The sequence below is a fragment of the Salmo trutta genome, chromosome 14 (assembly GCF_901001165.1).
Source record: "Salmo trutta chromosome 14, fSalTru1.1, whole genome shotgun sequence".
NCBI classification, from domain to species: Eukaryota; Metazoa; Chordata; class Actinopteri; order Salmoniformes; family Salmonidae; genus Salmo; species Salmo trutta.
Genome location: NC_042970.1, coordinates 20,440,772 through 20,467,802, shown reverse-complemented (window position 1 = coordinate 20,467,802; position 27,031 = coordinate 20,440,772). Strand labels below are relative to the sequence as shown.

General features: G+C 41.6%; 3 protein-coding genes across 5 annotated transcripts; 2 read left to right on the top strand and 1 right to left on the bottom strand.

Moving 5' to 3' along the window:
• Positions 1-2,539: 2,539 nt before the first annotated feature.
• Positions 2,540-4,553, bottom strand: LOC115207592 (transcription factor MafB-like). Its single transcript, XM_029774817.1, has one exon. It carries the CDS (start codon positions 4,272-4,274, stop codon positions 3,288-3,290), a length of 987 nt encoding a protein of 328 aa, XP_029630677.1. The 5' UTR covers positions 4,275-4,553; the 3' UTR covers positions 2,540-3,287.
• Positions 4,554-14,632: 10,079 nt separating this feature from the next.
• LOC115207591 (activity-dependent neuroprotector homeobox protein) lies at positions 14,633-19,727 on the top strand. Of its 2 annotated transcripts, none has more exons than XM_029774815.1 (4): positions 14,633-15,004; positions 16,166-16,282; positions 16,501-16,593; positions 16,834-19,727. In XM_029774815.1, the coding sequence occupies exons 2-4, from the start codon at positions 16,175-16,177 to the stop codon at positions 19,027-19,029; spliced, it is 2,397 nt and encodes a 798-aa protein (XP_029630675.1). In that variant the 5' UTR covers positions 14,633-15,004; positions 16,166-16,174; the 3' UTR covers positions 19,030-19,727. The 2 variants fall into 2 exon arrangements, with proteins under 2 accessions (XP_029630675.1, XP_029630676.1); XM_029774816.1 differs by lacking the exon at positions 14,633-15,004 and adding an exon at positions 15,016-15,194.
• A 4,278-nt stretch (positions 19,728-24,005) lies between these two features.
• LOC115207590 (bcl-2-like protein 1) lies at positions 24,006-26,868 on the top strand. 2 transcript variants are annotated; one of them, XM_029774812.1, is made up of 3 exons: positions 24,006-24,156; positions 24,862-25,525; positions 25,787-26,868. In XM_029774812.1, exons 2-3 carry the CDS (start codon positions 25,019-25,021, stop codon positions 25,928-25,930), a joined length of 651 nt encoding a protein of 216 aa, XP_029630672.1. In that variant the 5' UTR covers positions 24,006-24,156; positions 24,862-25,018; the 3' UTR covers positions 25,931-26,868. The 2 variants fall into 2 exon arrangements, with proteins under 2 accessions (XP_029630672.1, XP_029630673.1); XM_029774813.1 differs by lacking the exon at positions 24,006-24,156 and adding an exon at positions 24,217-24,742.
• The last annotated feature ends 163 nt before the right edge of the window (positions 26,869-27,031 follow it).

Below are 27,031 nucleotides of genomic sequence, written 5' to 3'. Positions count from 1 at the left end.
ACCCAGTTTATTTTCTACCACCATCTTTGAAATTCAAGAGAAAGGTCCCAGTTCTAGTCATCACTCTGGTTGTAATTCCGATGGTGTCCACAAGATGGCAGCAGTGTATGTGCAAAGTTTCAGGCGGATAACTTGAAGTATGAGCAAACTACATGACATTTAGTGTGAAGTCACCCAGGTACATTTGGGCAAATCGTGAAGGAGACATTTGCATTCATATTACATTTTTTTCTGCAAGAATATCTTCAAATCTGTATACTTGGACTTTGATTTAGCTTTTCCAGTATTAGTAGCCATATTATAAGTTCAACATTTGCAAAACAACCAATTTTCATAACTTCATAACTCTGAATATTCTTATCATTTTTGTCCAAAAGGAAAAGGCATGCTGTCGCACAAGGTTAGTAGCTACATTTTACGACAGATACAGGGTTTCCAGATACTCCCGTAAAGCCCAGCTCATTGGCTATCTAGCTAGCTTTGTTTGACCTCGATTGGCGCTTATTTCACCAAGTTAGAGTTGTTCAAGTGAAGACCGCCCGCGTCATCAGCGTGCTATGACCAAATTTGGTGTCCTATAGGATATACTACACCCCTAATAATATAGTGAAGTCTGGTTACGTTTTAGGATCTCTGAGGAATATGTACGAATTTGATTTGACTGGTTGAAACAACGTTTAGGGTTAGATTTTCACAGATTCCCTTCTTTGCAAATTGAACGAGTGGAAATATAAAATCAATCATGCATGCTATATGGACCTTTTTAGGATATGAAAAAGGATTTTATCTAACAAAACGACACTTCATGTTATCTCTGGGACCCTTTGGATGATAAATCAGAGCAAGATTTCAGAATGGAAGTACACATTTCACCTTCAGAGGGGAATTTATCAAACCTATCGCGGTGAAAAAAGTGTTTTGTTGTTAGGAGCTCTCCTCAAACAATAGAATGGCAGTTTTTCATAGTAATAGCTACTGTAAATTGGACAGTGCAGTTATATTAACAAGAATTTAAGCTTTCAGCCGATATAAGACACTTATATGTACCGACATTTGTTGTTTCTCTAAAATCTGCGTTTGTGACACAAGGCGCTGCATGATTTACAACTGTCTAAGAGGGTGTGAACGATCCTGAATGGGTGTAGACAAAGAGGAGCTCTTCACTGGATACCAAAATATTCAAAGGCCATTTTCTCAAAAGTAAGTTCACAAGTTGATCAACTTTCAAAGCAGAATTACTTTCACATTGTTCCTAAAATGCAGTGTATGATATACCCTTTTGTAGCTCTGAGTCTTCAATGTAAAAAACACAATTTCAAATTTTGCTACATAAGACCGAATCCAGGTGGAGTCACATATGACCATTCAAACAAGCTTGCACTTTGCTGTTAGCTGGAGCATGGTTTGGTTTGCCATAATATCAGGTGCATCTATAGCTACCGAGAGCGGCGTGATTTTCAGAATTAGGAACTAGTGTTAGGCGGATGAGAAAAATCACATTTTTTTAGATGTGTTCCACGTCCTACAAGACAGATCGGTTGAGGGATGAGCGTCGCGATCTGACATAAGACAATGAGTTCCTACATGATAGAGTGCTTGCTTTGTTATGCAACTGGTGTTGTGTCCTTTCTGTCATCCTGTGAACCCCATTCATTGCTGCTCGCAGTTATATTTACTTTTTGTATTCCAATTATTTTTCTATCAAATCAGTTGATTGTGTGCAAAATGCAATAACTGTGTGTAAAAATATAAATAAATACAACTACATTTCACTATAAATGCCAAAAAACGTTGTTCCTGTCATGACAGTACCAATAACCTGGAATGTTATACTGTGCATTGGGGACATTCACTGCTCTTTCTTCCACACAAGTAAATGAGTAAAATGGTGTAGGATTATGTGTATTATGCAGCACAGGCATTTGTGTGATATATTGTATGCAGTGCACAGAACAGACTTTTAAAAAAGGATTCTGCAGCTTACTTGGCGCCTGATTTACGCGCCAGGTGCACTTGTTTTTCCATGATGAAAGTAATAATAGAAGGTATAGTAAGGTGGAAGAAAGAGTGTAAATGAAGAGACATTTGTTTTAATCAATTACTCAAATGTATTTGTATAACAATTTTTCTAAAACACATTTGTCACAGCTTTGAATTTTGTGTTTTATTGAGCTCCTTCTTGTTGTAATGACTGTCTTTCTTTTTCAGCATTTAAATATTTCTACATCAATTAGCCTAATTAGATGTAAGCAAGATGTTCCTTTACATTATGTCTGCCAGTCGCACTTCACTTCTTCTTTATAGAAAACTATTCTTATACTGCTAACAATATGGCCACATGAAGCAAACCTTTTTCTCTGTAAAAACAAAATACTCTGGAAAAATAAATATGATTTTTATTTTATAGCCACTGGCTTCCATGCTCAATAAATGTAATCAATGAATTAATCAGACCAGCTCCAAATGAATACATAGCTAAGTGAGCCAGCACAATGTCTATAAGTGGATCCAATGATTACTCAACAGATTAAACACAAAGTTGCAGAATAAAAGTATTAATGGCTTTATTGATCTTTACAAGTCTAAAGCAGATGACAATAGATTTCAACACAACTGGACAGGTAACAATAATGGTCATTTGCAGGCAATAATGCATGAATAATATTTTCAAAAAATCTCGCACTTTTTCTTGTACAAATAACACAAATGTATGTGAAAGAAAACAACAAAAACATTAGCCACATCTGGCCAGCAGAACCAGCTCCTCAAAATGTAATATAACATAAAAGGATATCTAGCACAAGGAGATACATCATCATCACCCATCATTTGTTAGAATAGGCAGAATTAACACATGAATACCACTCAAGTGAAGATTTGAACACAAAAAATACAAATAATTTCAAATTGTTTTGATGGATGAATCCATTTAAGACTAAATTGAGAGTAGGGATAGTACATGTAGCCAGAAGTTATGTCATTTCATGAACCAGACTGGTTATTCAATTCAACAAAAGTAAGAGGAAATATTTAAAGTATTTTCACGAAGACATGTGTGACAATGTACAACAGATTTTAGACCTACTAAATAGACAGTTCCATACATGTCCAGCATGCACGATTGATTATAGATTCATATTACAAATCTTATTATCTTAATTTGAAAAGGTGAATTAAATGGTAGGTTTGCATCAATAACTGGTATGAAATCATTAATATTGTTGAAACAAATAAGCTTATCAATAAAATCAGTAAAATAACTTTGGTAGCTGGTACAAAGAATAAACTCACATAAAATACTCAGGCGAGGAAGGGTTGTCACTGGTAGACCCAGTTTCATGGTAACCATTCGAACCAGTCAATTTCTCGCATTTGAGTTTATATGCGTCCCTCTCGCGTGCCAGTCGGTTGAGCTCGTGCTTCAGCTGCTCCACCTGTGTGACAAGGCTGGTCTTCTCGTGCTCAAGAACGTGTTTCTGCTGAACGCGTTTGTAGCGGCACGATTGTGCGTAACCACGGTTTTTCAGGGTTCGGCGCTTCTGCTTCAGACGCATCATGTCGTCCTTGGTCAGACCCCTCAAGTGCCGATTGAGCTCTCTCACTGACATGGAGACCAGCTGGTCGTCCGAGAAGGCGCTCTCCACGTTGAGTCGTCTGTCGTGGCGATTCTGCTGATGGAGGTGGTGCGCACTAAGCTGGGAGTCGGGTGAGTGCGGAGCCGAGCTGTCGAGGTCCTGCTTGTGGTGATATTGATTTTGGCAGTGCATATCTTGCATATCAGGGTGACCCGAGAGACCGTCGGGTTGACGGATAAGTCCAGGGTACTGCTGGACATGGCCGTTGAGGTTATGTGCCGCCCCGTACCCTTCGAATTCTGCTTGGAGAGCCTGTTGGTGACCGTTCGGAGTGGGTTGGTGCCCGTGGACTGTGGTACCGATAAGGGCCTCCACTGCGTCCTCAGGTGTCAGGCCAAAAGTGTGGGGATACATTTGCTGAGAATAACCTCCACTGCTGGGCGTCCAGTAAAGATCATCAGGGTTCCTTTGCTCACCCGGATTGAAACTCGGTGACGATGGCACCGAACTACAAGGGGTGCTGACCGGGGTAGAGGAGACTGAGTCCGGTCTCTGGAGCTCGCTGCACGGCCCAATGAACGAGTGATCAATCCCCTGCATTGTCTCCTTCTTCACTTCGAACTTCATCAAGTCGAACTCACTGACATAACCCAAAGGGGTTTTCGGCAGACCCAGATTTGTATGCGATTCGGCGGTCATTCTTTCCAGTATCTATTTGTCTTGGCCACTTCCAAGGGGCACAAAACTCTATTCTTTCATGCAGTCTTTTGCAACAATTGCACTATTGATGAGACGCTTCATACAATTAGTAAGTCCGTCAAATTAAATCTACAGTGAAAACACGCGTGCGTAAAAATGGAAAGAAAACCGTCCTCTTAATCGGATAGAAGAAAGGTGCTCTGAGTCCACGGCAGGGCCAAAAGCTCTGCATGTGTGTAGCTGTACTGGTTTATGCTTGCGAGCGCACTTTCTTCATAAAGAACCGTTGCATGATGTCACACGGTATAGACTACACCTCCCTGCTCTTCTCCAATAAAAAGACGACGAGAAGGGTAATTTGCATAATAGCTGATGTGTGCGTTTTGACAATCCAACAAAGGTTGAATGTAGAATGATGCCCAACATTTTTTTTACATAGACCTGCAAAGACATATTGTAGACGACACGTTTTACAGGCTACTGTGGCCTACTTTATTTAATTTGTGCATATGTTTCTCTTTCTCTCACACACTACCTCACCACTTGATGTATTAAAATAGTTTATTGTGAAAGACCACAAGGGAACTGATGCTGGAATGCAAAGCATCTGAGGACTAAATATGTAGTCTGTAGGCTATATGTCCAGGGATATATTATAGTCAATAGGGCTAGTTATTAAAAATGTAGACGCACTAAATTACCATCTGACTTTCCATATAAATAACATAAGACTATCACAGTTTTAAAGTCACAATTGTATTTGGACAATGGTCTTTATGTTTAAGAGGAAGTCCATCAATCAAAAACATAATTCAAGAATTCTAATAGAGCTGTTGTGCTTTGCAATAATCCACCACCACCCATAATAAACAAATAGCCTATACTCTCTCTCTAGTCCATGACTAGCCCACTGAAAATAAATCTTTATATTCCACTTGTATGTGTTATTATTTGATTTCTGGTTATATTATATGGAAAAGCATAAAGAGTGGACCATAGAGTTAGAAATAGGCTAATTGTAAATAACTGTATTTCTATGGGGTTTCTCCTGAGTTCTGGTAGCCAAATTGTATATTTATAGATCTATGCTGACCCCTTGTGGTGATATGAGGAAAAACGTCATTATTGACCCTCAGGGTATACTGAGCAGTGAATGAAAGCTAGCGTTGTGTCATTGTCTGATATCTACCCTGTCATTTTTTCCTTAATTCATTTTTTTTATATTGGCTTTTTATAATGTCAGAATGTACAGAGCATGCATAGTAAGTATACTGTGAACCATCAGATCCTCCTCTCCACCCTCTCCGAGTTGGGCATCTCCGGTGCGGCTCACTCTTGGATTGCGTCCTACCTGACAGGTCGCTCCTACCAGGTGGCATGGCGAGAATCCGTCTCCGCACCACATGCTCTCACCACTGGTGTCCCCCAGGGCTCAGTTCTAGGCCCTCTCCTATTCTCGCTATACACCAAGTCACTTGGCTCTGTCATATCCTCACATGGTCTCTCCTATCATTGCTACGCAGACGACACACAATTAATCTTCTCCTTTCCTCCTTCTGATAACCAGGTGGCGAATCGCATCTCTGCATGTCTGGCAGACATATCAGTGTGGATGACGGATCACCACCTCAAGCTGAACCTCGGCAAGACGGAGCTGCTCTTCCTCCCAGGGAAGGACTGCCCGTTCCATGATCTCGCCATCACGGTTGACAACTCCATTGTGTCCTCCTCCCAAAGTGCTAAGAGCCTTGGCGTGACCCTGGACAACACCCTGTCGTTCTCCGCTAACATCAAGGCGGTGACCCGATCCTGTAGGTTCATGCTCTACAACATTCGCATAGTACAACCCTGCGTCACACAGGAAGTGGCGCAGGTCCTAATCCAGGCACTTGTCATCTCCCGTCTGGATTACTGCAACTCGCTGTTGGCGGGGCTCCCTGCCTGTGCCATCAAACCCCTACAACTCATCCAGAACGCCGCAGCCCGTCTGGTGTTCAACCTTCCCAAGTTCTCTCACGTCACCCCGCTCCTCCGCACACTCCACTGGCTTCCAGTTGAAGCTCGCATCTGCTACAAGACCATGGTGCTTGCCTACGGAGCTGTGAGGGGAACGGCACCTCCGTACCTTCAGGCTCTGATCATTCCCTACACCCAAAGAAGGGCACTGCGTTCATCCACCTCTGGCCTGCTCGCCTCCCTACCTCTGCGGAAGCACAGTTCCCGCTCAGCCCAGTCAAAACTGTTCGCTGCTCTGGCACCCCAATGGTGGAACAAGCTCCCTCACGACGCCAGGACAGCGGAGTCAATCACCACCTTCCGGAGACACCTGAAACCCCACCTCTTTAAGGAATAGGATAGGATTAAGTAATCCTTCTAACCCCCCCCCTACCCTCCCCCCCCAAAAAAGATATAGATGTACTATTGTAAAGGAGTTGTTCCACTGGATATCATAAGGTGAATGCACCAATTTGTAAGTCGCTCTGGATAAGAGCGTCTGCTAAATGACGTAAATGTAAGTAAGTATGACGATGGTGGCTTGTGGTTCTCAATACCCCCTCCACCCAGTCTGGCCCCTTGGTCATAGGGTCTGGTTTAGCTTTCTCTTAAGTTTTTTTTGTCCATGGCAGAACAGATTCTGATGAGAATACCTCATCAGAAACGAAGAGTCCTCCTGATTGATGTGAGTGCTGCAGTTATTCTAAACACCATTAGGATTTCTCTCCCTCTCTCTCTGGGTTTATGCACAACATCTATCCCACATGGTCAGAGGCTGCTGCTGGGCACTGATTATTTGGTAAACATACTGGCTTCTAATGAAATTAGTAGTTTTTTTAGACCAGTGTCAGTAAAGGAACATGGAGAAAATGGAAAGCAGCATAAACATAAAAGCAATGACCAGACTGCACAAGGCTGAAATTATGATTGCTGTAGAACAACTGAGGTATGGAAGAGAGAGAAAGAGAGAAATAGATGCTTGGTTTTCTTTACAGTTATGCTACCTGTAGAAACATACTGTGTTGAAATCCAACAAATTCATTTCAGATAGTTCACATATTTTCTTCAGCTGACCTTCCCATAAAAATCTAACAATAATAGATACAATATAGCATGCAGAAATGTCATAACTGAAATTGATTAAATACATGTTTCAATATTTTTCTTAATGTGCCCTTGCCTACTTATACTAGTTATAGCTGATTAATTGTACATTGTATCTCACTGCAACATTGAGTCTGCATAATGGCAAACTGATCAAGGACCGACAGTACTATCTGCGCACTTAGCCCCAACTACTTTGTGGCCCAAGAGCTTACAGACTGGCTGATCAGCCACAAGGAAGCTCTCGATCGGGCAACGGTGGTCTGCCTCATGCAACACCTTATGGACCATGACATTGTGCACCATGGTACTGTTGGGCACCACAGTAACATCTCTAAGGGGATATAAAATGCATAGTAAGAGCTTTTCCAAGAGCCTATGGCCCTGACACAGGACCAAGTGTATATTCAACTCCTATTATACACTTCCTCCTACATCAGGGATACCAAGAGCCAAGGAGCTTTGCCAATATACTAACATTGATACAGGAGATCCAAAATGCTGAACTATAAAGTAGAACAATGTGAAAACATTTTTCTGATCTCTTTAGTTTGTGACAAGTACCCTATGTTCAAGGATGCAAAATTGCTGTACCGTTTCCGTAAGGATGATGGCATATTTCCATTTAACACCGTCAAGGTCTTCATCCAAGGACAACGATTGTATAAGCAGTAAGAACTACTTTGTTTACCCTGGGGGTCTCTATCTGGTAGGAACTGGTGCCCTTGAAGAAGTCAAGCCTAGCTTAGGAAGAAGGGTAGCCACATCATCTGAATCTTTTATTTTACAATGACGGCCTATGTTCTCAGTATGTGCTGGTTTTGGTGATTATGGACTGAAACATTCAACTTTACCAATTGTGTACAGAAGTTTGTGTGTAACTGTTCCATTCATTCTGTCTCTCGAGTGCAAAATGGATGTGACATGTTTTGTGTGTGCGGTGTGTTTTGCAGTGTAATAACTGGCAGAGACTCCATTCTGCATCTAAGGGAGGCGCAGGGTGTTGCATACCAGCGCTCCTTCCCTGGCTGCCAGTTGATCGACTGGTTGCTACAGAATGGAAAGACAGAGAGCAGGCGCCAGGGTTTGGAGCTCTGCCGTGCCTTGCTGGAGCATGGCATCATTCATCCCGTTGTGAGATGTTACCTTTTGACCTTTAGCCCATTACATTTGGCTCCTAAGTTGCGCAGCACTCTAAGGCACTGAATCTCAGTACTAGAGGCGTCACTACAGACACCCTGGTTCGAATCCAGGCTGTATTACAACCAGCCATGATTGGGAGTCCCATAGGGAGGCGCACAATTGGCCCAGCGTCATCCGGGTTTGGCCTGTGTAGGCCGTCATTGTAAAATAAAAATGTGTTCTTAACTGACTTGCCTACTAAAAATAAAGGCTAAATTAAAAAATGTAAAAAAATTTGAGGTAATACTGGTTCCCCAGCCTCCCAGTTGCTAGCCTTCTTAAATTACTTCTATCATAACCAATTAGTATGATGCTTTTTGTGGTCCTCTCATATATATATAGTACCAGTCGAAACTTTGGACACACCTACTCATTCAAGGATTTTTCTTTATTTTTACTATTTTCTACATTGTAGAATAACTATGAAATAATGCATGTGGAATCATGTAGTAACCAAAAAAAAGTGCTTAAAAACAAAATCTAAATATATTTTCTGTTTTAGATTCTTCAAAGTAGCCACCCTTTGCCTTGATGACAGCTTTGCACACTCTTGGCATTCTCTCAACCAACTTCACCTGGAATGCTTTTCCAACAGTCTTGAAAGAGTTCCCACATGTGCTGAGCACTTGTTGGCTGCTTTTCCTTCACTCTGCGGCCCAACTCATCTCAATTGGGTTGAGGTCAGGGGATTGTGGAGGCCAGGTCATCTGATGCGGCACTCCATCAATCTCCTTCTTGGTCAAATAGCCCTTATACAGCCTGGAGGTGTGGGTCATTGTCCTGTTGAAAAACAAATGATAGTCCCACTAACCACAAACAGATGGGATGGCATATCACTGCAGAATGTTGTGGTAGCCATGCTAGTTAAGTGTGCCAATTACCTTCACCTCAGATGCCAAAATATTTGTTATTTTGGCATTAATACGTGTCACATATCAGTTTGCAAACGATGTAAAAAAAATTACATGTAATTGAGTTAATAAAGCCGCATACAAACATGGTCTCTTTTTTGCTTTCTTGAGTAAGGCTGCTCCAAAATGCTGGTGTTCCAGCCTAGCTCAGTGCTTTCTGTGATGGTGGGGCTAGCCAGCAGAAAATACAGAGCGTTGCACCTGATTGGCTCAGTTTTCTGTCATGATTGGCTCAGTTTTCTGTCACTCATGGGACAGTATGTCATCCCCAATTCTAAGATTAGAGCTCGAAAATGTTATCCTCTTGAATTCTGCCATAGAGTTATATTAGAAGTGCCCATCCAAGAAGGCTCAAGGTCATTGGCCACAGAAAGAATGACATCAAATCATGTTATATCTACAGTAACTTTTATTGGACTGATCATGTCAACATCTCACTTTCAATGTCTTAGCTAGCAGTCATCATCAGTTGTCATGAAGTTGACAATCTACTGGCAAATCCTTTTTAATCCTTGTCATATGATGAGAAATAATGAAGAGAAATTATAGATAAAACGTATTGGTGCTCATCGGCCATTGTACATAAAGATTACACAAGTTGGAAATCGCAAAGTCTTGTATGTTACTGCATAAATTATGTAATATGCGAGGGAGAAATTTATACTGTAGCTAAAAAAGTAACGTAATACTAAGTGTATGTTGTGTAGTAAGCTGTTAGTAGCCCATGTGCCTCACCCTAATGATTTGGTCTATTTTCACCAATGCGGTTTTGTAAACACATAGTAGTTGTGGTGCTTGGCTTGCACGTGCAAATTCAGCACACACAGCATAATAATAGATTTGTGTTATTTGACACGTCAAATATAAAAGCTTATTTAACGTGTCAAATAGTGTTATATAACGTGCATCTTTTTTGACACGCCAAGATACAAATGGCGTTCAATATGCCTCACCCTAATAATTTGGTCTATTTTCAACTCGTTCTAACTTGGTGGTGACTATAGCCTATAACCTGTTTCAGAGAAATGTAATCATTGAATATTGTAAGAGCTGTCATTGTCTGGTTATATGCCCCATTTATTTATCCTACATTTCTGACTTGTTTATTTATTTATTTTACCGTTATTTTACCAGGTAAGTTGACTGAGAACACATTCTCATTTACAGCAACAACCTGGGGAATAGTTTCAGGGGAGAGGAGGGGGATGAATGAGCCAATTGTAAGCTGGGGATGATTAGACAGCCATGATGGTATGAGTGCCAGATTGGGAATTTAGCCAGGACACCGGGGTTAACACCCCTACTCTTACGATAAGTGCCATGGGATCTTTAATGACCTCAGAGAGTCAGGACACCCGTTTAACGTCCCATCCGAAAGACGGCACCCTACACAGGGCAGTGTAGGGTGCCCTGGGGCATTGGGATATTTTTTAGACCAGAGGAAAGAGTGCCTCCTACTGGCCCTCCAATACCACTTCCAGCAGCATCTGGTCCCCCATCCAGGGACTGACCAGGACCAACCCTGCTTAGCATCAGAAGCAAGCCAGCAGTTGGATGCAGGGTGGTATGCTGCTGGCTTGTACAGGGAGAACACTGTAAGAACGGCCCATATTCTGAATTCTGTCGCTGTACATTTCAAAAGTGCTAAACAAATAGTTAAATTGACTACGTCCGTCGTCGCTCGCTCATTAATGTCTTAATTGAAATTACGGATTGCCTCTTATCAGCTTGTCGTCCCCTTATGCTATAGTTTGTACTTCTCAATTGTCAGTAGAAACCACATTTGTTTAAGCAAGTCTGCCATATCAGCTATGTTTTTTAAAAGGCAGTAAATGAGGCTGAATGAACTGTTTTGCTGCCAGACAAGGCTCCGCTGATAGCCAGGTGTAGCAGTGGTAAGATGTTGGGACTGCTGTTGGAACAGCTTTATGTAGGCCCTAACAGTTTGTAGGCACAATTTGTTACTGTAAAATATGTGTTGTTTATGAATTCGAAGGACCAATAAAAAGGATAGAAAAAAACTTAGGTGCTGGATTTTAGGCTGGTAGCAACTGCCACAGGGTGTCCGTTCAGAACATGAGGAAGCAGTAGTTCCAGATCAAGGATTTAATGAAGATCCACACACACACATAGAGTGGGGGAAAAAGTATTTGATCCCCTGCTGATTTTGTACGTTTGCCACTGACAAAGATAAGATCAGTCTATAATTTTAATGGTAGGTTTATTTGAACAGTGAGAGACAGAATAACAACAAAAATATCCAGAAAAACGCATGTAAAAAATGTTATAAATTGATTTGCATTTCTGGCTCCCAGGTGTTTTTTATACAGGTAACGAGCTGAGATTAGGAGCACACTCTTAAACGCAACTTGTTACTTGTAAAAAAGACACCTGTCCACAGAAGCAATCAATCAATCAGATTCCAAACTCTCCACCATGGCCAAGACCAAAGAGCTCTCCAAGGATGTCAGGGACAAGATTGTAGACCTACACAAGGCTGGAAAGAGCTACAAGACCATGGCCAAGCAGCTTGGTGAGAAGGTGACAACATTTGGTGCGATTATTCGCAAATGGAAGAAACACAAAAGAACTGTCAATCTCCCTCGGCCTGGGGCTCCATGCAAGATCTCACCTCGTGGAGTTGCAATGATCATGAGAACGGTGAGGAATCAGCCCAGAACTACACGGGAGGATCTTGCCAATGATCTCAAGGCAGCTGGGACCATAGTCACCAAGAAAACAATTGGTAACACACTACGCCGTGAAGGACTGAAATCCTGCAGCGCCCGCAATGCAGGGCGCAAACCTGGTGGCCTGCTCAAGAATACATATACATGCCCGTCTGAAGTTTGCCAATGAACATCTGAATGACTCAGGTGACAACTGGTGAAATTGTTGTGGTCAGATGAGACCAAAATGGAGCTCTTTGACATCAACTCAACTCGCCGTGTTTGGAGGAGGAATGCTGCCTATGACCCCAAGAACACCATCTCTACCATCAAACATGGAGGTGGAAACATTATGCTTTGGGGGTGTTTTTCTGTTAAGGGGACAGGACAACTTCACCGCATCAAAGGGACGGGGACATGTACCGTCAAATCTTGGGTGAGAACCTCCTTCTCTCAGCCAGGGCATTGAAAATGGGTCGTGGATGGGTATTCCAGTATGACAATGACCCAAAACACACGGCCAAGGCAACAAAGGAGTGGCTCAAGAAGAAGCACATTAAGGTCCTGGAGTGGCCTAGCCAGTCTCCAGACCTTAATCCCATAGAAAATCTGTGGAGGGAGCTGAAGGTTTGAGTTGCCAAACGTCAGCCTCGAAACCTTAATGACTTGGAGAAGATCTGCAAAGAGGAGTGGGACAAAATCCCTCCTGAGATGTGTGCAAACCTGGTGGCCAACTACAAGAAACGTCTGAACTCTGTGATTGCCAACAAGGGTTTTGCCACCAAGTACTAAGTCATGTTTTGCAGAGGGGTCAAATACTTATTTCCCTCATTAAAATGCAAATCATTTTATAACATTTTTGACATGTGTTTTTCAGGATTTTTTTGTTGTTATTCTGTCTCTCACTGTTCAAATAAACCTACGATTAAAATTATAGACTGATCATTTCTTTGTAAGTGGGCAAACGTACAAAATCAGCAGGTGACCAAATACTTCCCCCCCCACTGTACAACACCACTCTCTCTGATACTAATTGTGGTTATTTATGCATAATAACATTAGAAATAAAAGTAATTTCTTCTAAGGAGGTAAAATAATCAGGTCGAGAACAGCTTGATCATCAGAATGGACACTATAGACTACCTGAGGCTCTGCCTGGTCGGGTATTACCCTGTCCCGAGAAAGAAGGCTGCTTATTGGCTAATAAAATTATGATGATTGGTGTGACCTCATTCCAATAAGAAAACCAAAAGAAAGTTGGGGTCTTGGAAAGGAGATGAGCTGACTGTTTGAACAGTTACCATTATAGTGCAATTAATGGATTGTTTAGTGTTGTGCAGTGGCTTTGCTGGGCATGCATCCCACATTTCTTTTTGCCCCACCAAAATGTACATGCTAAAATCGCCACTGATAACAACATTCTTGAATAATAATAATAGTCTTCTTTTTCGGACCTTCTGCCGAGTCTCAAATCCAAAATGCTGGAGTATAGAACCAAATTAAAAGTTGTAGCTTCACTGTCCAAATAAATATGTAGGGGAGTATCTTGTAGGGAAATAAATATAGTCCCCTTATAACAGTGTTTTGCATGTCAGGTGATGGGGATGTGGGCTGGGGCTTTGTGGTCAGAGGTATGGCCCCAGTTTACGTCCAGGCAGTCGATCCTGGAAGCCCTGCTGCTGCTGCAGGGGTTAAGGTAACGCAAACATAGTGCCACACACAGTAATATATTAATATGTAGGCCAATTTTTTGGTGACATTCTCCTGATTCTTATTGTATGTCTAGGTGAGTCAGGTGAATGGGCAAAGCATTCTTCACCTGGATTACTGCCAGGTCACCAGGCTGGTGATGACCGGACCTCGCACAGTTGTGTTGGAGGTCATGGAACCACTGGGGTGACCAGAAGTACCATCAAAATTCTCCAAAACCTGCCTCAAAAATCTCCTGAACTAGCTAAACTATTGTGTGCTGTGTTACAAAGGGGCACAGTGTGGTATGGACATTTGTACAAATTGATCTGTAAGCTATATATTGATCTGTAAGATACTACTTCCAATTTCATGGAAGTCTCTTGAAAGAAAAATTATCTGAGTGCATGGCTTTGTTGTTGAGCATCCATGCTGTAGATTGTTTAGTTAAATAGTTTTAGCCTATTCATGGTGGTGGCTACAGTTGCTAGCCTAGAGAAAAATTGGCAAAACTAACTAAAACTATATCACAGGGTCAGGGTGTAGTAGCCTAGTCAAATACTTTGTATAACTAGCTCATTGTTCTGTCTGTGGCCTAGTCTTCTATGGGCCCACATGTCGTGGAATAGGTGGGTGGGTCCAGTCAAAGAAAATATATATGATGCTTTTGGACCACTTTCCTTGATTTTACACCCAAGAAACATAGGTGTGACTTTTGAAACAATTAGATACTCAGTACTATGGGAAGCATATATCTCAGAAAAAATATTGTAAATTTAAAACTTATCTCCCCAAACATTCACTTCCGTCTTTTCCTCCTCGCCATTTTGGATTGACTTGGCTCGGGTTAGTTGGGAACGTTCAAGAGAAGTGCTGATGATTGTCGGAGTCAATTGTAACAGTCCAATTTGCCATGTATGCTGTAAAATATGCATTAGAAATCCACCCCACATATTGTGGCTATTAGCTAGCAATTAATTTTACGTATATTGCAGATGGCAGAGATTTTGCTTACTAGCTAAACAGCACCACCGGCTTGGCGAGGACGAACAACAACCGCATCATTGAGTTGGATTCATTTGTTAGCCAACGAGCTACCGTTACTTGTTAGCTAGCATTTATCTCAGCAAACCATTTGGGCAGCCAGTGTTTTGTGTGGTTGGGTTCGGAGACATACCAGGTAAGATTGGTTAGAGTTGAGGCGCAGCATTTTGTATAACTAGTTATCTAGCTAGTTATGGCGGCAAGTTAACTAGCGAACAAACATGCCTGGCTATCATCGGCTAGCTAGTTGGTCGGCTAGACATTGGCTAGCTACTGCATGCTAGCCAGTTCGCCTTCTGCTAAACTGACGCCAGCTAACAAATAAGGTATCTAACTAGCATCCATTGTGTATTTTATTTACCTCACTTCATAATGATGACTAACATTAAACATAACGTTAGCTAGATAACCAACCTTTGACAAAGGATTTGTAACTAACCATCAGAGATCTAAGTGATGTTAGCTAGCTAAATTCTCTAACGCGTTAGGCCCATATTCGCTTTTTAGTCTTAATTTAAGGTTAGTAGTGTGGTTAGGTTTAAAATCACTTAAAGATAAATTGTAGAAATGGGCGGGGTTTATGCTTTTGTGGCTATGGTAAGTAGTGACGACCGCATAGCTACATGAGGACGTTTCAGCTGTACGGGAAGCTAATAGATGAGAAGAATATTGTACCAGAACTGAAGTCCCATCATGTCTGTGCCAATCAATGCTGTTTGTGATTTAGTTATGATCTTCGAATGTAAAAAATCTTAAAACGTTATTGCCAAGTACCTCAACTCCACGATGATTTCATCTACGGAGTTGAGTGTAGACTCGTTTTTTTATTAGCCTACAACACAGTCGATTCTTCAACCATTACAATGTTTGTCCTCTCTTGCGTTCATTTCTTTGTTTGCTGAAATGCATACTTTTTAATAAGACGTTAATGAGAACGTTAATAAGACGTTAATAAGACGTTAATGCTACAACCACCGACTGTTTCTAAATTGCTGTTGCTCTAAGATGCGCATGTGCCAATTAAATAACGGTTGTATTTGATGTTTTATTAAACGTTTCAACAAACAAACGCTAGCAACATCAGAGGATAAACTGCTACATGGTAAGGGTTTAAGAATGTACTTTTTTTTGTATTGACTTCATAGCAAGTCAGTGGTTCGTTTAAAAAACACTAGTCTGAGATCAACCCTGGATAAAATCATCATGGAGTTGAGGTACTTGGCTAACTTTGGGTATGAGCAGGCCATATGGGTTTGACATGAGTAGTAATAGAATTGTCCGTGATTTATTCTTGCAGTCTGGAAAGATGTATCAACTCCCTGTGAACAACCTCACTAGGATACGAAGAGCAAGGAAACAGGTGAAGGCGGCACTTTGTGACATTGGACTGGAGTACTGTAAGGAGCAAGCGGAGGTGAGATAAAAAATAAAACAAGTCATAGCTTTTACCTATCACTAAGGTTCTAGTGTTGTGTGTCTGTGCCTAACGTAAGAGTTTCACTCATATTTTTTGTCACTTGTGCTTCCGAAAAAAATATGGTGGTAGAAGTTAATAGGCATATAATCTAATTTGACAAGTTCCAGCATACAGTACTGTGATTTCTGATCAGAATAATTGTCCCTCTCACATAGGATCTCAAAGAATTTTGCCCAGATGAGAACTATGTGAAGAATACTGTCTGCCTGGAACTTTGTTCATGGGATCCGACATTCTCAAAAACACAGGTAAATCACTCACACTAGAAAAAGGACAAGATTATTAATTGAATGACCCCTTATTCTGGGGCTTGTAATGATTATAGTGCTTCTTTGTTTGTCACAATCATAAATACAACTAGTTTTGGATAAAGGAGCAACCATTTCAATTTTGTAAATGTTGTGATTACAAAGTTAGAAAAATTAAACAACATTGTTAGGTGCAGTGTCACATTTTCAAACTTGCCTGTTTTTGTGTTTTTTTTACAGGAGTACCGGTCAAAGCCTTTCTGCTGCACAGAGTGCAACTTCTCTTCCAAGTACTACTCGGGCTACAAAAACCACTTCCGAAATGTCCACAGGCACAACTTTGAGAACCGCATCCTGCTCAACTGCCCTTACTGCACCTTCACTGCGAGCAAGAAGACAATGGAAACGCATGTCAAGGTCTTCCACATATCTAGTGTGGCACGTCAGGGTCTAGGGGGCTACCAGGGGGCTGCTGTGGGAGCAAATAACAAGGTGGAGAAGGCAATGTACTATTGCAAGAAGTGTAACTTCCGGGACCCTCTGTACAATGTTGTGCGAAGGCACATCTACAGGGAGCACTTCCAGCATGTAGTCTCACCCTATGTTGCCATGGTCTCAGAAACATCAGTCAAAAATGGAGCCAATGCTGTCAACGGCAACAACATCCTCTGTAAGCGCTGTCAGTTCTCCACCCGTAGTTATGAGGCGCTGGTGCAGCATGTCATTGAATATCATGAGCGCATTGGCTCTCAGGTGACAACCATGATTGGACATGCTAATGTTGTGGTGTCCAGACCGCAAAGCTATGGGATGGCCCAGAAGGGTTCTGTGATGACTGGGGGTCGTACCCTGACGTCTGAACAGGTTAGCCATATGGTGGGGGTCCATCTAAAGCAGGGACCTACTGGACTAAAGAATGTGACAAGTCAGTCCTCTATTGCTGGCCAGCGTTTGACCATTCCTAGTAATGGTGGTTTGGGAGAAGGTGCCAATGCTAGTCTTACATCCCAAACACAGAAGTGGAAAATGTGCACGGTCTGCAATGAGCTCTTCCCTGAAAACCTGTACAGTGCTCATTTTGAGAAGGCACACAGGGCTAAGAAGGTATGGGCAATTGCAAAGTATATCATGAAGATCCACAACTTCACCAGTAAGTGTTTGCTTTGCAACCGATATCTGCCCAGTGACACGTTGCTTAACCACATGCTGATCCATGGGCTCACTTGCCCACAGTGTCATGCCAGCTTTAATAATGTGGAGAAAATGCTAGATCATGTGGGGCAGGCTCATCCAGATGACTTTGTTGGTCCTCCAGCCGCCTCCCCACTTACCTTTGACCTCACGATTGGGCATGCTAAGAACAAAATCATACAGCTTATTGTTATAACCTATAACATGAAGGAACCTGTAGCTGCTCAGGAGCAGTCTATGGCTTCCCATGCCCAGAACAGCTTCCACACTCCAGTGAAGAGTCTGCCTTCAAAGATGCCAGTGAATAAGAATGACATGCTTGCCAGAAGTCAAGCCACTATATCTGGCAGCAATGAGGTTGGCAAGACCCTATGCCCACTATGTTTTACCATCCTCAAGGGCCCTATATCTGATGCCTTGTCACAGCATCTGAGAGAACGACACCAAGTGCTTCAGACAATGCACCCTGTGGAGAAGAAGATGACGTACAAGTGCATCCACTGTTTGGGCGTCTACACCAGCAACATGGTGGCCTCCACGATCACTCTGCACCTTGTGCAGTGCCGAGCTGTGGGAAGGGCCCAGAAGGGCCTGGGACCAAAGTCTGCCTTGACACTCAACTCCTCTGGTGCAGGGTTCTTAAAGCGTCAGCTACCCTCCCAACCCATGTCTGGCTCCAAGAGGATGAAGATAAAAAATGATGTATATTCCCCCATGAATATAGACAAGCCAGGGGAGGCTGTGGATCTAGTGTTGGACCCCAGGAACTATGAGCACAAGACTTATGAAGCACGCAAAGCCTTTCTCACAACCTATTTCAATCGTTGCCCCTATTTAACTTCACAGGAAGAAGAGAAGCTGTCTGCAAGCCTGTGGCTCTGGAAGTCTGACATTGCCAGTCACTTCGCTAATCGACGGAGGTCATGTGAGGGAGACTGTGAGACCAGGAAATTGAAAGTGCTACTTGGCTTTGACATGCAGGCACTCAAGGGACTGAAGCATGACATGGACTTTGAGGAGAAAACCAAGCTCCCCATCACGTCAGTGGAGAAGGCCTTTAAGTCTAGGCCGGCACTTAACACAGACCAAAGAAAGCAATGCGAGACAATTAACTGTACCCTCAAGCTAAGTACTTACACAGAACCCATATCTATTGACTCGTCTGATAGTGAGTCGGAACCAGAGGACTGTTCCATTGAGAATGGGCAAGTTGACACACCAAAATCTGTGGATGTCACATCTTAAGGAAAATCAAACCTGCCAGAAGAGAGATCTCCAAGCATTGCGGGGCCTAAAATAGAGATGGGTCCTTATCAAGATGGGAGATCAAAAACCTGAATCACCTTCTGTTAGTCTACTACAGACTCTAGGCCTAAATAAGGTGCCATGGGTTGGTAAGATGATGAATCAAAATGAGAGCAGCCTAAAAGACCTGCGGTACAGGGGAAGCATGAGGGTTTGGTGCAGGTAATCCTTACACTCTGCAGTTCTTCGGTTATAGGAATGTCAGGGAACGTAGGAGAGACTGACAGGACAAATTAAGACTTCATAAAGTCAGTGGGATGCTCAGTTTAAGTAAATAACAATTACTAATTCATAGATTAGGAACTACACAAGTATAGAAACTAGCTGTTAAAACGTCTGGCTCCAGATAAAGGTATGCTGAAATGGTGCAAAAGAAAATGTATGGTGTCTGTAGCTAATATTGGTGGGAACATTGTACATATTTAGTAGGCCTACATTAGATTATGCATACATTTAGAATGTCAGTTTTAAGTGAAATTCAAAAACGTTCACTTATAGGCATATGGATTGGCCTCCCATGTGATGTATTATTGTCATTTCAATTTTAGAGATAGCAGGGTAACATGTATACATACCTATGTTCACTTTTGTTTAAACAAAGAAATTGGTTTAATAAAGCTTTTTTCAAAGAACCTTCATTTGACTAACACTATATAATGTTATTGTGCCCCTCCATTATACAAATATACTCCGTTGTAATAAAACAATATATATATATATATATATATATATATATATACACTACCTAGGGTTGCAAAGGGTCAGAAACTTTCCGGGAAGTTTTCCATGGGAAGTTAAGCCCTGGATTTGGGGAATTTTGCTTATATTCATCAAAAACGTTTGCTTATAACAGTGAACCTTTTTTGTGGGATACAAATGGAAATTCTAGGTCTTGTGGCATATTTTGGTTAAACTATCCTCAATTCAATGGAATTGCAACCCTCTGCATGCACAGTGCACTCTCATCACGTGCACTTGCACATCACATGTACAGTTGATTCTCAAGATCTTGCACGCTAATGAGATGCTATTGAGCCCACACTACTACACTGTCTGAGCAAAGGACTACTTGCTTTCTGGTAAGTTTTGATTACAATAATGGGTGGTGTGAATATATTTTGTATGACACTATTTTTTTGTTAATAGTAAATGGTAGCTTACAGCAAAGTGTATTTTAAATCATTTCTAACTTGTTAACAATTTCTGCAAGTCAGTTTTTGCTACCCTGTGGATTTTGACCTGCTAACTGAGTGTTAATTCACCTGTTTCCATACATGTTTTATTTTAAAACATTTATCTTACAAAGGAATTGAATCTAACTGTTAACTATTTATCTGTACATGGAATTGAATATATTTTTTTACTCATTTTTTCCCTAATCTTTACAGGAAAATGCCACGGGCACTATCTGATGTGTGGAGACATTTCACTGGAAAAGTTGTCTACATTTGCCAATACTATGCCAAATCATATGTGAAGATTGCAACAAAGATGCAGATCATCTGGCCAAGTGCATAAAGTTCCCTCAGTGCTCACAACAAGAAACCTCTGACAAAAGTCCCTCTACTTCTATTCGAGGTGAAAATGTTGAATCGGACACCTTATCGATAGCAACAGCTCATGGTCCTCCTGGAATCAGAAGTTTTTTTTGACTCAATGGAGGAATGTAATCAGAGAAATGCTGATGAATGTCTTGCTCGAGCTGTGTATGCAACTGGTTCACCTCTGCTCACAGGCAATGTGTACTGGAAGAGATTTCTGAATGTTCTTCGCCCAGCATACACCCCTCCAACCAGACATGCTTTATCTACTAATTTGCTGGATGCAGAGTTCAAGTGAAGGTCAAGCAAATCATAGAGAAAGCAGACTGTATTGCAATCATCTCTGATAGTGGTCGAATGTCTGTGGGAAAGGAATAATGTACTACATCAACTCCAGCCCTCAACCAGTATTCTACAAGAGCACAGACACAAGGGACAACAGACCCACCGGTCTCTACATTGCAGGTAAGCTGAAGTCAGTCATCAATGACCGTGGACCACAGAAGGTATTTGCACTGGTGACAGACAATGCTGCGAACATGAAGGCTGCTTGGTCTAAAGTGGAGGAGCCCTACCCTCACATCACACCTATTGGCTGTGCTGCTCATGTATTGAATCTGTTCCTCAAGGGCATCATGGCACTGAAAACAATGGATACATTCTACAAGAGAGCCAAGGAAATGGTTAAGTATGTGAAGGGTCATCAAGTTATAGCAGCAATTTACTTCACCGAGCAAAGTGAGAGGAATAAGAGCACCACATTAAAGCTGCCCAGCAACACCTGTTGGGGTGCTGTTGTCATGTTTTACAGTCCTGGAGGAGTCTCCAAGAAATGGCCATATCACAGTCTGCCGATATGGACAGCCCCATCAAGAGGATCCTCCTGGATGATGTATTTTGGGAGAGAGTGGTAAGCAGCCTGAAACTCCTGAAACCTATAGCAGTAGCCATGGCATGGATTGAGGGAGACAATGCCATCCTGTCTGATGTTCAGACTCTACTTGCAGATGTAAGAGAAGAAATTCATACTGCCCTGCCCACTTCACTGTTGCTCCAAGCAGAGGAAACTGCAGTTCTGAAATGCATCAAAAAGCATGAAGACTTCTGCCTGAAGCCCATACAGAGTACATGTTGGACCCCAAGTATGCTGGCAAGAGCATCCTGTCTGGTGCAGTGATCAACAAGGCCTATGGTGTCATCACTACCGTGTCTCGCCACCTTGGCCTGGATGAGGGCAATGTTCTTGGCAGTCTGGCGAAGTACACTTCCAAGCAAGGGCTTTGGGATGGATATGCAATATGGCAGTCGTGGCAACATATCTCATCAGCCACCTGGTGGAAGGGACTTTGTGGATCTGAGGCTCTTTCCCCTGTTGCCTCCACCATCCTCCAAATCCCACCATCAGCTGCCTCAGAGTGCAACTGGTCCTTGTTTTGGAGCACACACACCAAGGCACGCAACAGGCTGACCAATACAAGGGTTGAAAAATTGGTTGCCATCCAGGCAAATTTAAGGCTTTTTGAGCCTGACAATGAGCCATCCTCAAGGTTGGAAAGTGACAGTGAAGATGAGGCCTCTGATATTCAAGAGGTGGACATTGAGTAGGTCGAGGGAGAAGACATGGAAGCCTGAGAGGAAGACAATCAAAGCTTTAGTTCCTAGGCTTTCATTTTACAGATGTATGTTGAATTTAAAATATATATATTCCCTTTTTGTTCAGTGAAATCATCCTATGTGAAGAAAGAGTCAACTCATTTAAAGTTCAATTCGTAACAAATTATTTTATTTATTTTGGAAGGATTTAATAATTTGTAATTGTCTACTTATGATAAGGTAAAAGGTTTGTTTCTGTCTCCATATGATATGGTAAATATATCCAATGCAAAAAGCATCTACATTTAAATGGTATTAATTTGCATAGATTCCTGTTAATTCCCATGGAAAGTTTCCATCTCTGAATATTCCCCAAAATGTGCAACCCTAACAGTACCAGTCTAAAGTTTGGACACACCTACTCATTCAAGGGTTTTTATTTTTACTATTTTCTACATTGCAGAATAATAGTGAATACATCAAAACTATGAAAAAAACACGATTCCATGTAGTAACCAAAAAAGTGATAAATCAAAATATATTTGAGATTCTTCAAAGTAGCCACCCTTTGCCTTGAAGACAGCTTTGCACACTCTTTGCATTCTCTCAACCAGCTTCATGAGGTAGTCACCTGGAATGCATTTCAATGAGCAGGTGTGCCTTGTTAAAAGGTTGTTTGTGGAATTTTTTTCCTTACTGCGTTTGAGCCAAATAGTTGTGTTATGACAAGGTAGTGGTGGTATACAGAAGTTAGCCTTATTTGGTAAAAGACCAAGTTATATTATGTAAAGAACAGCTCAAATAAGCAAAGGGAAATGACAGTCCATCATTACCTTAACATGCGAAGGTCAGTCAATATGGAAAATGTCAAGAACTTTGAACGTTTCTTCAAGTGCTGTCCCAAAAACCATCAAGCGCTATGATGAAACTGCCTCTCATGAGGACCAACACAGAAAAGACCCAGAGTTACCTCTGCTGCAGAGGATGATTTTGTTAGAGTTACCAGCCTTTTCTATTGTATTATTAACTGTATGTTTGTTTTACTCCATGTATAACTCTGTTATGTGTGTCGAACTGCTTTGCTTTACCTTGGCCAGGTCGCAGTTGTAAATGAGAACTTGTTCTCAACTTGCCTACCTGGTTAAATAAAGGTGAAATAAAAATAAAATAAATATGTGGGAACTCCTTCAAGACTGTTGGAAAAGCATTCCAGGTGAAGCTGGTTGACAGAATGACAAGAGTGCAAAACTGTCATCAAGGCAAAGGGTGGCTACTTTGGAGAATCTAAAATATATTTTGATTTGTTTAACACTGGTTACTACATGATTCCATATGTGTTATTTCATAGTTTTGATGTCTTCACTATTCTACAATGTAGAAAATACAGAAAAACCCTTGAATGAGTAGGTGTGTCCAAACTTTTGACTGGTACTGTATATATTTTACCTTTATTTAACTAGGCAAGTCAGTTAAGAACACACTCTTTGTTACAATGACACCTACCCCGGCCAAACCTAGGCCAATTGCGCAGCCCTACGGGACTCCCAATCACGACCTGATGTGATACAGCCTGGATTTGAACTAGGGACATCTCTTGCACTGAGATGCAGTGCATTAGACCGCTGCGCCGCTCTCTATACTAGAGAGTTGATTATACTCCAAAATCTTTGGGGAACACACGGATAATCTGCCCGCGATAATTTGAACACGATCTTAACTTCCGGTGTATCTTTGATTGGTGGTTCATTTTATGAGAAGGCGGAACATCCGATCTACGTGACAAAACTGGCCAATGGCATTATTGGCCTTCTCGCCGCTCCAATTCGCTTGAAATATGTCGTTATTTTAAATGCTTTTATGCACAAAAATGGAATTTACCTTTTAAAAAATCGATACTTATCTATTGAAAGGTACTTCAGTCTTATTTGCAATTGTAAGTATGACAGACCATGATATTTTAAAGGATTGGTTTAGAAAATATTGCTATGGAGATGGGAAGCTTGTATAGTGAGTGTAAAAGCAGCTGTCATGTGTAGCTAGGTAGCGGCGATGCTAATTTGCTAGTTACGTATACATAAATACATATATTTTACAAATTTTATGAATACCATATTAAGAAATTACTGCTTGTTTGTCACTTGTACCCTAGGTGATATTAACCTGATCTCAATACGTTTGTTTTTGAGCTTTGAAATCAATTTATATGGCAGTAGCGCAGCATTAAAGAAAACACATTTTGACAATTTGTTATGCACTCTTGTCAAACGTGCTATAATGTAAAATAGTAGCTATATTAGCTGGTTCGTTGTATATAGCCAAAGAAGTGCATTGTTTGGTGGAAATTAATATGATGGTTATAGCTTTACATAGCCAACACTGATAGCTTGCTACCAACCATCAAAGCGGCGCCCCAATGGTATGGCGTAATAAGTTTCATACAGTATGTGTCAAAAAAAAAAAAAAAGAAGAAACATCTACCATACCCAACAGACCTGGGTTTAGCAGTGCAGTATTTCAAGGTGATTGTGATGCTGCTGGGGCAGAGTTCCATTCTTAATAACAATGAACAATAGAATCCAGTGTTTTCATGTTTTCTGCACCAGAGAATTTGTGTGCGAGTGTGTTTTTTTTCTTCCAGGGTGTGATAACTTGTTGCAGCCCAGAGGAAACTGCCAGACAGCAAGCATTTATTCCAGAACATCTCAGTTACAGTGTGAGGTATGGCAGGAGAGCCCTGGGAATCCAAATAGAGTGAAAAGTCAATGGATAAAGAGGGTTCATAGAAGGTGGAAAAGATGTCTTACAGTAACAGGGAACTGGTGGTGTTTTTTATAAGCTATAGACTGTCCCAGAGGAATTATTCATGTTGTCAATTGGGGCTGGAGGGTGCAAGTGGACGGACTGAGGGAGATGAGGCCATTGCAAATGGGTCTGTGGGGAACAGCAGAAGCAACTTGGCAAAGCCCTCATCTCCACAGGGGGGCATGGAGCCAGTGAAAGCAGCACTACGGGACTCAGTGGATGAGTTTGAGCTGCGCTACACCCGCGCCTTTAGTGACCTCTCCTCCCAGCTCCACATCACCCCTGCCACAGCCTACCACAGCTTTGAGAGTGTGATGGACGAAGTGTTCAGGGACGGGGTCAACTGGGGTCGCGTGGTGGGTCTGTTTGCTTTCGGCGGGGCCTTGTGTGTTGAGTGTGTTGAGAAGGATATGAGCCCACTGGTGGCGCGCATCGCAGACTGGATGACCACCTACCTGGACAACCATATCCAGCCCTGGATCCAGAGCCAAGGAGGATGGGTAGGTTGGAGCTGATACTTTACTCTGTACCTTATACATCCTTGTTATGGGATTTAGTAATACATTCTCATTGTCAACACTATTGTGTGTGTGTGTGCGTGCGCATCCTTTGCTGCACCCACTCTCTCTCTCTTAGAAATAGAGAATACCATGATAGACTACCCTAAAGGGAGAAGCTACAGAGGAGTATTGGGGCAAACAGCTGGGCTGCTAACACATAGTTCACTGTATTAATCTAGCTCTGTCTCTGTTCCTTGAAAGGACCGTTTTGCAGAGATCTTTGGCAGAGATGCTGCTGCAGACGTTCGACGGTCTCAGGAGAGCATAATTAAATGGCTGCTAGCTGGGGTGATTCTGCTTTCAGGAGTGCTGGTCGGCACTCTCATCATGAAGAAACGTCAGTGAGGTGGTGTAATACGAGCCACATCTAGTTTACCCCCAGCACATATAAACGCAAAATCAACAAAAATAGAACTTTATAGTTTATGTTTACATAAGCCCAGTTTGCTTGTGCACTGACAGAAACCTGATGATTAGCCCTGGCTACAACAGGTTTTGGGCAATGAATATGTAGCATGGTGAGCTGTCTCACTACTCACCTCTCCTGTCCTGCGCTCTGTAACATTTGTTTTTACATTTGAAAGGTAATACGTAAAATACAATTTTATGACATTATTTTCTTACTTTTATAATTATTATTGGTTTTATTTTTTTAACTTGGATAGAGGGTGTTGCATTCGAGACTGGAGGTGCTTTAAATGGACCTGAAGCTAAGCGTGAATGGGAAAACCACAGCTGGTGTGGGAGGACATAGGAGATTGTTTATGTATTTTTAGGTTTGTGTGTTACCCTTTATACCCTGGGACCAACTACATACATTCTTTCCAAATTGACATCTGACAAATTACATTGAAGATTTTAGAATATTGTTTTTATTTTGTGTTAAAGGCCCAATGCTGCTGTTTTTATCTTCATATCAAATCATTTTGGGGTAACAATTAAGTACCTTACATATTGATGTATTCATTGCTTCCAATGAAAATGGTAATATATTTTTTTTAAACTCCCTTAGCAAGAGAATTTCAGCTTGGACTCTCTGGTTGTTGTCTTAGTAGGGAGGGGGAAACAGCTCTTGCTAAAAGGGCATTATCATAATTTTCACAGTATTCTACCAACCTCTTAGTGGAAATATAAAACACAATAATATCATGTTTTTTACTGCATTGGGCCTTTAACTGAAACCACAGTTTCAATGTGACAATTTCTTTAAAATGTTACGTTCTTTCCTTGCTGTACTGGAGTTTCAGGCATGCACTAAATAATAAAACATATTTATGTTTTAAGTGGGTTTTTTTTCTATGTGATTCACAGACAACAGTTCGACACAGATAGTGGGAACATGAAGAAAGTAATGAATTCAGAGTTGCCCATGCTGCATTCTCATAATATGCCATTAGGGGGTGCATGTGCTCAACAAATACAGTTTCTGGAGCGACTATTTTTCAG